The 13204-nt window shown below is 42.9% G+C and overlaps 1 protein-coding gene across 3 annotated transcripts in view; it reads left to right on the forward strand.

The window, feature by feature from the left end:
* Positions 1-13204, forward strand: part of MEF2C (myocyte enhancer factor 2C) — a 154637-nt gene that overhangs the window by 53316 nt on the left and 88117 nt on the right. For 2 of the 3 annotated variants that reach the window (XM_062211905.1, XM_062211907.1), the window contains exon 2: positions 2872-3067. In XM_062211905.1, the coding sequence (XP_062067889.1) occupies positions 3014-3067 (54 nt within the window). In that variant the 5' untranslated portion in view covers positions 2872-3013. The remainder of the gene's footprint in view (positions 1-2871; positions 3068-13204) is intronic. The other variant, XM_062211906.1, reaches the window with a different exon arrangement.

Here is a 13204-nt window from a genome sequence, read left to right on the forward strand (position 1 = left end):
GCTGCTGGAATTATTTTAAGTTGATGGGTGATTGTACATAATGAAAAGTTCTCAGCATAACTGGAAGCTACTACACTTGGTGTAGCTCCTAGATTCTTTTTTGCCATAGGCATGCACCATCACAGTACAGATTAATAAAGTTACATAATCTTGCATGCTGCCTCTTAGCAATTAGTGCTTGAAACTGGCCTTGTGATGCGCTCTTTGCATAGACCTCAGGTTAGAGAAGTAGGCATACCCAGAAAACGACTTGAGAGCTGCTGCCGACCGGCTGGCCCTTGGCGTTGGCCCTGACAGCCTCGCCATGCGGCTGCCGTCCTCAGAGGTCCCGAGCCGCGTGCTGCTTCACATGTTCACTTCCCCAGCACTTCCGGCCATCCTCGCCAGCGTGACTCCACGTGCAAACTTTATGGCAAATGCTTCATTTTATAAATGCTCAGAGAGCAGCAGCACTTCAAGCAATACCCATTTATACAGAAAATTCTTTAAAAAATTAGGTAGATTCTGTTGCAAGCAAAGCATGCTTTCTCCCTAGCATGTTTCAAAAAGAAAACTACCTTTGATGACATTTTCTACATACATATGTGTGCACGCACGTTCAGACATACATTCTTCCTGGCAAAATATTCCCCGTAATGTTTTAAGGATTAAAAAAAAAAAGTTCTTGCTCTGATCTTCAAAAATAAAAATGCGTCTTGTTTGTAAGTTGTGAAATACGGGGTGGTGACGAGAGATTGTCTCTGCACTCCGTTCATCAGAAGCTCTGCCTCTCTGGGGAACCGGTGCTCTGGGGATGTTTCTGTGCTTGTTTGATTCTTTGGATTTTGAAACCGGGGTCTGGAGATGGCCCCTGCCCTCTGCCTCGTCACCACACTCTAATCTGTCCACCCTGACCTTCCACCTTGAAGTGCATAAGCGCTTAGGCAGGCATAGTCCTGTAAGCCGATAGTTCACCGTCCCCGGTTGCGTGCAAGGAAAGGAAATTGTCCCAAATGCTTTTGCTGTGCGTTCATGGGCTGGCTTTTCTGTGACAGTGAAAGCCTGTTTGTCTCTCTGGGTCCTTGCACATGCATGGGAAATGCCATTCTAAGGCTGCTTGCAGCTAAGGTAAGACCTTAGGAAACGCGGGGAAGTCGGTCAGCCGAGTGATGTTTCTAAATATAGTAGATGGATGGACAGAGTTTGGCAACACCAAGTATGTGATGCAATTGTGCTTTGTGGGTTTTTCACGTTCTATTGTGATCTTAATATCTCTTAATAGCTCGTTTGTTCATGTGTATTTGTCAAATGTGTGTTATTTACGTAACTTTTAAAAACTTGTTGAACTTCTTCCAGCATTTGAAAGTACAGCCGAGGTAATGGTTTTGATGGGCACCGTGTGGTCATGATGTCACTCAGTATGTATGTTTCGAGAGGCAGAACTTAGCCGTGCTTTCCTATGAAGGCACTGAGCAAAAGAGAATGGAGAGGCTGAGCCTCTGAGTAGTGCTTAATCCACCAGAACTAATTATATCATAATAGCTTGTGCAATTAGATAATCACAGAAAACTTAAAAAAAGATTTACTCAAGGTGATAAGAATTTAGAAATGAAGTTAAAGAAATCAAAAGACAGCTGATGATTGGACCGAGTATATACCAGCTTTCCTGTTCCAAGAACTTTGAATCAGAGCCAAACAATCTATTAAGTAGCCAGGACATTGGCTTGGTGTTACATAATACACGTGGGAATTTATCGGGGCCGTTGTCTGACACACCAACCAAAATAAACAGGGAAATTCTGAGCAGTGTGTATAGGAGTTTGCTTTCATTGACAAAAGATAGGCTAAGAATTGAAGCTGTTGCTTGCAGTCGAAGGAATGCTTTCTTGTGAACTTGAACATTGCACCGCAACTCATCTCCGTTGTGTCCCTGTATCTTCAGTGATAGTTTAAAACAAAGTACACTTCTAATATTCTGGGCTCCTTCCGTTTATCATCTGTCATTCATGGTCTTTCATGTTAATTCAGGATATAGGGATTTCCATTTATAGCCAGAGCTTCTGTAATGTTGTCTCTTACTCCCATAAAAGATATCCTCTTTAAGTATTTCAATTGAAGGGGCTGATGGCTTTTTACTTTAAAAGATACAGTTGTAAACAGAATCATCATCTTGGTTTTTGTATCATTTCTGTTCTGTCAATGGTCATCTTTTCTGATTCTTATATTCAACATATAGTGTAAGGCATTCCACAGAAAAAGATCCCACTGCAGATAGATGCTTGTAACGTCAGCTTAAATATCCCATAGTGCATCTACAGTGCTCTCATAGCAGGGATTAAAAAAAAAGATTAAAGGATTTAGATTTAAATGAATTGACATTTACATATATCAAATAGCACTTTCCTAATCGTCCATCCTATTTGCATAACGAGGGACGTTATCACCTCTACTGTCAAAACAGGAGATTGTTTCCCTTCAGAAATGAATTAGCTGCCCTACTTAGCATACACAGGTACAGAAAGGTTCATTAACTCTCTGATTTAGGTGATTTTTCATAACAGAAGGGTGAAAATTGTCACCTAATTTCATTAAAAATATTAAGAAACTCTTTACAAAAAATACATTTCGAGTGCTGGGACTTAAAGCGCAGTTTTCATTCGTTCAATGACTTGTTAAATTACTTACGAGATGATTTCAATTATAAAAACAAGCCATGCCTACTGGATACGCTCCTGCATGTGATACACCGTGCACTTTGAATGAATAGGGATCGTCATTCATTTGGTTGCTCTACTTCCATGTAGTTTATTTCCTTGATGAACCTGGCCTGTGAGAGTTCTTGTGAAACTGGCTTGCAGTTGGAGTGGTGTGAAATTTTCCTTTTTTGTTCAGCAGGAACGAATGCAGGAACTTGGGAACTGAGCGGTGCAAGTGCTAAAGAAGGCCATTTGTTGGAAGGAAACAGGAAGGAGAAAGCAAAGGAAGGAAAAAATACATAATTTCAGGGACGAGAGAGAGAAGAAAAACGGGGACTATGGGGAGAAAAAAGATTCAGATTACGAGGATTATGGATGAACGTAACAGACAGGTGAGTGGAGTAAAATTCTCTTAGTATCGTTATTTGCATAGAGTCTTGATTGTGTGTTCCCCAGCTACGAGAAGGGTACTGAAAACACCTTGAACTTGCAAACATCTATTAAAATACACTTTGGTGCATGACATGTGGCCAGTTGACATACTGATAGCCTCTTTAGTATAATGGACGAAAACTCACTGTATCTGTTAGAGACGCAGTTTACACATTCGTGATGATTGCAACAATCACTTTGGACTTCAACTTGAATTTTAAATGAGGGCTGAACTGGTGTGACACAAACAGCTTAATAATTAAGAGTTAATAAGCGTAACATTGCTACAGCGCACGCATCATCAAACAAAGATATTCTTATATTCCTGAGAACTAGGTCTTTCGTGGTCCCCTGTTGCAATTTTTATGATATAGGCCAAATATCCTATATAAAAATGGATTTCACTCTGTTCATGGTAAAAGACACTTTGAAAGACATCCAAAACATTTTAGCGCTGTGCTGACAACAACAACAAAGAAAACACCCACATAAGATACTCGTGATTCAAAGCATAAGCATGAGCTGTCCATTAATTCATACCTTTTCCTTTAAATCCTGAATTTTATAAACAGAGACAGTACATTCTACAATTCTGGGTGATAATTAAAAATAATAGTGTAAAAAAATTCTAGAAACAGAGAGGCAGATGGTGGTATAATTTTTTCTAGAGCTCCAGTGATAATGTCTGCCTGATAACAATTAATCTGTTCTGAAGACTTTACACATCCCAACACCCAGTTCAGCACCAGAGACTTGTATATCCTGAATGCACGCAATCCGAGTCTGTTTTTCTTTGCATTTGGGGAGGGTGGATTTAGTTAGGCTGTGGAAGGATAGCTGGTGGTTTGTGCACGTCATAATGTTAAATGTCAAATCATGGTCCTTGCGAGAAATTTTAGCGCTGCTGGATCCCAGCCTGGTGTGTGGGCAATTGAACTTGCAGAACGGGCATTCCTTGGCCATAGGAAGAAAGTGTTTTGCCTGTTGCCTGATGCCCGTCTATACTGGGGACAGCTCAAAGGTCAGCCTTGGAATGCCCACCAGACTGTAGCTGCCCCCCAGAAAAGACCCTCATCTTCCCTGTTGTCCTTTTTTATCTTCTTGGACCTAAAGTAGGACTAGAACTGATTTATTTTTTATAATCCAATATTGTTACATGTGCCAATTACAGTGAGTGCTATCAAAGCCAGGACGCCATTAGGAGGTAGAGAATCCTTTCAGTTTTTCAAGTTCATACTCCTTTAAGTTATTATGTATTGTAAGGTACATATGGATTGTTTTTGGCTGAGTACTGCACTAAAGGATGAATAATGCTAAGGTTTATGATGGATTCTTTCAGTGTTTTTGTACATATTATTTATTGCCGTGGGTCAAGTCCAAGAGCAGTTATTTTGTCAGTATTAAAACCACTGTTTTCAAAACTGGTTTATAGCTTGAAATTGAAATGAAGACTGAACTATTGAACATCATGTTCCATTGATGGTTTAGACCTTGTTATCTGGACTAGAACCTATTTTGGGTGCACTCACAAATTATCTGAATTAGCATTTATACTTTTTGAATAAGACCAAGTAGTTTTTAGGCTCAAGAGATCTGCTGTAACTTCCTTTCACTTACAAAGACAGAAGGAAAATTTTGTGGGTTGAACTCATGAGCTTTCATTGTGCTTTATAAAGGAATCTAAAACTCACACAGGGATACAAGAATTTTAACACCACACCTTTGAACTCATAAACAAACCTCTATTCTCAATTTTAATATATTTGCATTCATAATTGCCATTACTTTCTTCTTTAAAAGTCATAATAACTTCAGGAGAAGAGAAATTATTTCAATTCAGCTTTGTGTTTGACTTCCTTCAGATGGATTCCTTGATTTTATTCTGTAGAGTTGAGGAGGTTTCTGTTCTTTTCTCCAGTGTTTAGGTGCAATAGGCCCTTTAATTCAGTACTTTTTAATGGACTTAGAAGAATTGAGAACGACTGTGTTTTAGCCTGTATGTTTCAGTGACTGTTGTGCACATAAATGCGCACCTCTTACCTCCTCTGAGAGTGATCCTAAGAACCATTTGGGAGAGCCTATGAGCTGCTGGTCTCTTCTCATGATCCAAACCAACACAGCCTGTGAGGGCAGCAGCCCTATCCCAGGCCTTGTTTGGGCTGCGTGTGCCCCTGCAGAAAAGCAAATGTTGGCTGCTTCGCCCCTTTGGAAGTCGCCCTGCCTGCAGACTGTCCAGCAAAACCTCACACAACGGCCCCCTGTCATCTTTTCTGAACAGTAGTAAAAGTCAGCTGTGGCATTGCCTTTATTTGGCTTCACACAGAACAGAGTTTGTTTCTCCCAGAAAAAGGAAATACTGACTTAAAGTGTGAAATGAAATATGACAGAGCCCATGTGATCAATTGTGTATCATTAGGGAACAAAACTGTTATGAAACAGAGTGGCTCATGGTCCAAATTGAATTTTGCCTTTTCTTCAGCTTTCACAATGGAAGTAAGAAATAGCGAAAATTCAGAAACCCCAACTATAACCAAATAATTTAGGGGACTAAAGTTAACACTGCTGTGTCTACACGTTTTCCAGAGTTTTCAGCTTTACAGAAACTACTTCTTTGTTAATTTTTAACCCAAACAAGATGGATATTTTAAGCTAGCATGTAAAAAATAAATAAAATTATGAACTCTAAATTTCTTTTATAGAAATTTTCCAGCAACTCAATAAAAGTACCTACATGTTACATGCCAAGGACTAACTATATATTATTCTGCTTAGTTCTTGCCAATCCCTTTTACAGCAGAATAATTCACTTAGTAAATCAGCAAATGTCGCTGGGCTGCAGTGTGCCTACCACTACATCCTCAGTGGTGACCAAGAATCCCATCCAGCTCAATACCTGCTCCAAGGGTCAGGAAGCTTCTCTCCAAAGGACCAGAGAGTATACCTTTTCCTGAGCAGCAGAGGCTCTGTCTCTCCTCCTAAGCTCCGTGGAGCCACAGGCAAGGTGTAAATGAACCAGCGTGGCATGTTCCAGGAAGGTTTTACTGGCACAAACAGAGGGGACTAAATTTGACCTATGGGCCCTGGTTGTGGACTTGTGGTGTGATCAAACAGACTTGAACTATGTAAACGTGTAACACAAATGTCATTCACAGGAGCATTGCCATGAGTGAAATTATCAAAGCACCATAAAAGAATAACAGGAGTAGGGCATTTACCTTTGGAGCCAGAGAAATGCCAAAAGATGAGTCAGCATTTTGCAGGTGACACCTTTTCCAAGGGCAGCATCTGAACAAAGCCCCTTGACAGAGGGAAGAACTGGGCTGGGGAGTCCAGGGAAGGCCAGGGACTAGAGCCTGCTGGTTGAGGGTAGCAAGATGGAGAAAAAATGGAACACTAACGAGGGCCAGATGTTGTAGGGCACAGTAAGTTGTCCCTTACATCCTAAACAACAGACCCATGGCCACATGCTGGATCTTAGTGGCCGAGATCTGAGCCTACATCTCTCATTCAAACCAAACAAAACATGCTTTTCTCAATTGTGCCATGATGTATCCAGTGTAGCATCCTGGTGAAGAGCATGGTATTATCTCATTGCTTTTCCCAGTCAGTTCATGCTGCACCTAGTATCATAAAGTGTCTCAGAGGGTAGTTCTGAGAGGTACATGAACCTGGCTGTGGTCCTGGTTCTGCCACTTAGTAATATGTGAATTCTAGTAAGCTACTCGCCCACTCTGAGCCTTATCATTTCCCTCATCACTAGGGTGAGGATTCAAAACCCTAACTGGCTCATTAGTTCATTGACATGGTTGAGTGATCCGTGCAAAGACCCTAGCACATAGGAAATGCTCAAAACCTTTTTATATTAGCTACTCCTGTTGAGTCTCTTGCTCTTTGTGACTTTTTAGAAAATTTTTATTGATTTGAGAGAGTGTGTGATATGAGAGAGAGAGAGAGAGAGAGAGACCCCAAGCAAATGCTTCATCTATGGGTTCACTCCCCAAATGCTTCAGCTTCATCTGAGACAGACCAAAGCCAGCAGCCAAGAACTCCATCTGTGTCTTCTAGCGGCAGAAACACAATTATTTGAACAATCATCCCTACCTCCCAGGGTCTGCATTTGCAGGAGTCAGGAGCCAGAGCTGGGACTTGAACACAGGCATTCTGACATGCAATCTGCGAGGCTAAATGCTTACTGCAGTAAACGTGATCCATGTCAGAACAGCTCCTGTCTCGTGTGGCACTCTAAAGAATGGTACCTGGATATTCATTTCAAAAGACCTCTACCTTAAAGGGTATCAGGAGGTTGGGGGGAGAGGAAGAGAGTGGAGGAAAACACTGCTGAGCAGGAGCCCTCAGAAGCCAACACCATGGTACAGGAGCTGGCTCTTGGGAACAGGGCGGCCTGGGGTCAGGCCAAGATGACATCACACAGGACAACTGTAGAGCAGAGTGTGTGACAAGGATGGGGGGAAGGAGTTTTCTAAATTCTATGCTTGAAGGGCATATTTTCTGAGGTATGTTACTGACCAAATGGTTTTTAACTACTCAATCACCATTTTTATCACTTCCAACTTCCCACGTATGCTAACGCTGCCATTTCAATCCCTGCATCTGGTATCCTCCTTTTACCCTTTAAGTTCCTTCATCAAGTAGACAATTACAATCTTACACCTGGTATGGATTTTTTTTAATCATGCTTCTGTAGCAGATTTTAAATGTGTGTTGTCCATGTGAGCCCTTCGTTTTAAAATATATTTAGAAATATATCTATTACAGTAAGAAGAAAGGTAAATAAAATTCAGGTATGCTCAAGCTAAACCTGTTTACTCATGTTTGTGTTTAAGATTTTCAGCTTTCCTACTTTGAAAGGATAAGAGAAATAAACCCCCAAGTTTATTTGTGCAACTTTCTATTTCAAAGACACTTTCATGTTGGAATAGCTAGCTATAAGTGGAAAATTATTGCCAAATAACACAATCAGGACCTAAACTACTAAGCAAAAAATGTATTTATGTGCCTTAAGTTTTCTTCCCTTCCATCAAATCTGGCACACTAATAGTTTTTTTGCCAGCAAACAGAATTTCATGTAATTATCAGTGCAGTAACTGGAGCACAAATGAAAGACAATTAGCAACATTCTCCTGTTAATAGAATCGGAGAATCCCCTTATGATTAGAAAGACATCAGAGTTCAGAACTGTTAAATTTCCTGACTTCCCCTCTTCTTGTGTCCCTGTCTCGGTTTCTTTCCGTGGCTTGTATTCTACACGAAATAATCTAGGAAAAATGTACTCTGTCGATGCAGCCCTTGAAAGCGTCTACATACTGATATTTTCAAATGAAATCTGGTAAATTCTGCACTAAACTGAAAAATAAGATGAATCAACTCCCAAGAAACGACTCTTTCAGAAGAACATTGTTTTTATTCCTTTCTTCTATTTCCCACCATTTGGGACTCTTAGAATTTTAGCTAAAATGTCAAAGATTTTTAATGAAACTTCCCTTCAAGTTGGGATATCCAGGGTGTCATCGGTAAATAAAGCGTTAATGACAGAGTCACACCCCAGTCGTCTGATCCAGTTTGTTCAAATGGAGATAGAGTTTCTCTTTAAATGCGAGGAGGTGTACACTTGAGAAACACCAGTTAATTGCCTGGAGAAGAAGTCTGTGATGAGCCCCAACCATCAGTTGGGAGATGGGTGATGCCATCACTGACAAATCCAGTTTTACTTTATTGCAGAACAGTCATCCTTATTAGTGGAGGAGTTCCCAAAACCTGTGTCAGTCAGATGGTCAGTCAGTGCATATATGCGGATTTTTCTATCTCTAAAATCCAAACTAACCCTGCAAAGACTTCACACTGCCCTTCTTCTTTTTTTTTTTTCTTTTTTTTTTCTTTTTTTCTTTTTTTATTTTTGACAGGCAGAGTGGACAGTGAGAGAGAGACAGAGAGAAAGGTCTTCCTTTGCCGTTGGTTCACTCTCCAATGGCCGCCGTGGCCGGCGCACCACGCTGATCCGAAGCCAGGAGCCAGGTGCTTCTCCTGGTCTCCCATGGGGTGCAGGGCCCAAGCACTTGGGCCATCCTCCACTGCACTCCCTGGCCACAGCAGAGAGCTGGCCTGGAAGAGGGGCAACCGGGACAGGATCGGTGCCCCGACCGGGACTAGAACCCGGTGTGCTGGCGCCGCAAGGCGGAGGATTAGCCTAGTGAGCCGCGGCGCCGGCCGCCCTTCTTTTTAAAAAATTTTTTTCCTTATTTTCATTTTGTTTGAAAGACAGAAAGCTCTCCCATGTGCTAATTCACTCCTGAAATGTCCACAACAGCCAGGGCTGGATAAGGTGGGAGCCAGGACCTGGAACTCAGGTTGCGTCTCCTACATGGGTGGCAGGGACCCAAGGGCTTGAGCCATCATCCGCTGCCTCTCGCGATGTGCTTCCGCAGGAAGCTGGATCACAGTGGAGTGGCCAGGATTGGAACCGGGCGCTCCCGTACAGAATACAGGTGTCCCAAGCAGCGATTAACCACTGCACCAAATGCCCTCCCTCTGCCTGTTTTCTGGCTATCATTTCTTAGCAGCCAGCTGCCTCCCCTACACTTGTAATAAAAGGTATCAAGAACTCAGTGTATATAAATAAATCGGGGTGTATCATAGTAACACATATCAGAACTGAATTATAGGGTATATTGTACATACTGGGGGTGCCTACGAAATCATTCCCCATGCTTGCAAGTTAAATCATTCTTTCGTTAATCTTAAAATCACAAGGGAAAACATTTTTATTCACAGAATAATTGGTCGAAATTACTAGTGATTGAAAAGATTGAAAAAGCAAACCAGAGGGGAAAATGGCATCAGTTGTACTTTCAAGAGTTTCCCAAAAAACAAACAGTAGCCAGAGTGCTCAGATGTGTTTCATTCATTTCGGTTTGATTGCTAGCAATTCGAAAACAGTTCACAAAGGGGGTCCCTGCTGGCTGGCTGCATCCTGGTGATGGTGGGCCACACGCTGACCGGGGATCCCTTGCAGCCTGTGGGGCGTATTTATGTCACCCTGGCCTGCCCTCTCCGACTAGGAAGAGAGGGTCCCCAGACCGTCGGGCCCACGTGGTGGCTTTCCTTTGGCAGTGAATGTGGAGAGGCCGCAGTCTTCACAGGGAAAAGCTGTCTGCTTAGCATGCCATCTCTGGGATTGAACTCTGCCTAGAGTTGGGGTTTCACAGGTTTGTGTTATTTCAGTTTGAAGTTCTGAGTCTCATGGTCTGTATTCGAAACGGAAATGTAAGCAAACGGTGATGCTTTTGTTTATTGTCTCTCCAACATTTTGTGTAGCAAGATGACCTGGAAGGGCCCCTTTCGCCTCTGTGAAGGCATTCTCGCCCCCATTCTGTTGGCTACAAGCCACCTTTTGCTTTGCAAGTCCACACAGTGTATATGACATTGAATTACTGAGAAACCAGCTCTAAAAATATTAACAGTATAAATAGACCACATAAACCAAGAGGTTTCTTCCAAACTGTAGGTTAGAAGACAAGTTGCTAATTGTTTCAAAAGCCGTGTCCTTTGCAGTCTGAAACTGGCCTGAATGTTGTTCATTGAAGAGGGAGCTCCTTCAGGAATTATTATGGTGAAAGTATTTTTTTGTTTTTTTTAAATTCACATCCCATTGTGCTGTCATTGAAGTCTGCTTGGAAACTTTTATTATTTCTTTCTGAGAATAATGGCTCTGGCAAAAATACATAATGTAGCCGAATTGAATTGACAGGAATTAAAATTCCATCCTGTGCGATGTGTACTTGGGTGTCCCTTGAAAGACGTTGGACCACTGATAGGAGCGAGAGAACCAGTCTCAGTGTTTGGAAATTTGACTTTTAATTTTAAGTTGGAACCGTTGCGCTTCAGAAATCGCTAACATTTAAATAACATTTCAACAAATAGTAAAGTGTTTGGAAACTACAGCCGAGACAGCCTCCTGCCTTCTGTCTTGCAAGGATTGATTTGGAAGGCCCTGAGGGAGAAAATATTGGAGTTAGGAGGTAGAACTGAAGCCATTGTGGGAAGGAAGAAGTTGCACTCTTCCTGTTATGACAGGAAAACAGAGACAAATGTGCTTCCTGAGCCGTGCTCAGAGGGGAATGAGGCACTCTCTGACCTCTGCCTTACAGCCATGTGGCCTTTGTCGCGCTGGTAAACATGTTTTTGCCCCCAAAATATTAGTCTGGCTTCTTTGAGTCTTCTGAGTTTCTAATGCTGCAGTTTCTGTGGATAAGGCTCAGGGCGACAGAGACGTTGTTCTGTGATGACTTCCACAGATCAGATTCAGCCTGTGTAGCAGCCCTTTCACAAATACAGCAGGCCTGGACGGTGCATAGACAAAATTAAAAGCATATTGCGTGAGCGACTTCTGTTTTTAAAAACCAGAAAATTCCTAGGCTTAAAAAAAAAAAATCAGGCCGCTATAAAATCTCTCAAAGCTGATGAATCGCCTGGTGTTGCCTCATCTTTCTCCCTTGTCTTCAGAGAGAGGCTGTGTGTCTGTCTTGAGCAGTCACAAGTGTCACAGCCCAGACCATGTGCGTTTGGACAGAAACACTCGGGTTTACTCCTTTGCGTCCAGTTTGTTAACGGTGATCTCACACATCTTTTCTGATCTTTCCTCAAATTAGGGTGGGATGCCCACGATTTCTAGTTTTACCCTGGAGTTGGGGGGTTGACGTGGGGGGAAGCATTGACAGCGTTCTAAATTCCACGCTCACTGCCTCTTGCTTTAACCCTTTTATGGGGTTCAGGGTTTTAGGGACTGTTGCTTACAAACCCTTTGGAAGGGCTGCTTTCACACGACATGCCCGGGGCGAACAAGGACAATGGTCCCCTTTGCAGCACAGCCCGCTGCTGTGTCATCCTCACCAGCGAGGCTCGAGGGTTGGGAGCACATGGTCGCCGGCTGCTTGAAAGGGTCCCTCACTGCTCTTTAAAGGGCCTTTCATTGTATAAAGGAGCACTTGTCCAGAACACAAGTCCGCAGTGGCATTGCTTCCTCCCTCTGAGAGTAATCACTGAGCCCCCAGCTCGCCAGCCTTCCTAATGACAGACTGAATTAAGCAAAATAAAGCCCAGGAGGAGGACTTGCGAACAGTTGTCCCATTACTGAGTGTCAGGGACAAGGGAGGGGGAAGAGACCGGGTGGGAGGGCCCTGCCCTGGTTTTCAATTAAAGATTGTCGCTCCAGACTTCTGACTCCGGGGCTAACCCTTTAAACACATAGGAAGAACCAGTGGCTCAGGGATTACAGAGTGCATTGTGTCTGCGGGCTGTCCGTCTTGTCACTCATTAGTCATTCTGCTTCCTTAACTGGGTGGGGGAGGAGGAGGAAGAGGAGGAGACCTAAAACATTGTCCTAGAATAAGGGCTGTAATAGTCCGGGACTATTTAGAGAAGACAAAACGGATAAAACTTCAAGGCTCTGACATAGAATTTGCTAGATATGTTAGTCCCAGGCACATTCTCAAACAAAACAAAGAGTCGACCATTACATTATCAGTTCAGGAAATAGGTACCAAGTTCTCCACTCATTGATCACTCGAAGCTTCAATTAAGATGAGGGTTGGTAGGGTGCTGTGGATAAAATGATGCCGGTTTTCCTTCCTGTGTGTCTGAAGCCATTTGGAGTTGGGCCTCCTTCCTTGCTCATGTGGGCACCCGCTGTGGCCAGTGTTCAGAGTGTGTTCCTGTAAGGGACAAGGACCCCCGCAGTGAACGTCAGAAAACTTCTTTTGCGGCGGCCCTGCGGATGGGTCCGGGGCAGGCACGTGGGTTGGAGATGGGTCAGAACACCCTTTGCATTGTGCAGTAGTCAGACTAATTTCCCGGCCCCGTAGGAAATGATATGGGACTTGTCCTCTGTTTTTAGAACGTGTTATTTACATTGCCTGTGTGTAAATCAGGGGCCCGCCTTTTTGGACTGGCTGCAAGCAGACCTGTATTTGCCACCGACCAAAATGCTTCCCATTTTGCGAAATTTAAACAAACAGCCATAAATATAGAACTCGTGTGTGCCCGCTAGTGCGTGCATGTGGTTCTCACTGGCTTCAGGGGGG

The sequence above is a fragment of the Lepus europaeus genome, chromosome 15 (genome assembly GCF_033115175.1).
Source record: "Lepus europaeus isolate LE1 chromosome 15, mLepTim1.pri, whole genome shotgun sequence".
In the NCBI taxonomy this organism is placed as follows: domain Eukaryota; kingdom Metazoa; phylum Chordata; class Mammalia; order Lagomorpha; family Leporidae; genus Lepus; species Lepus europaeus.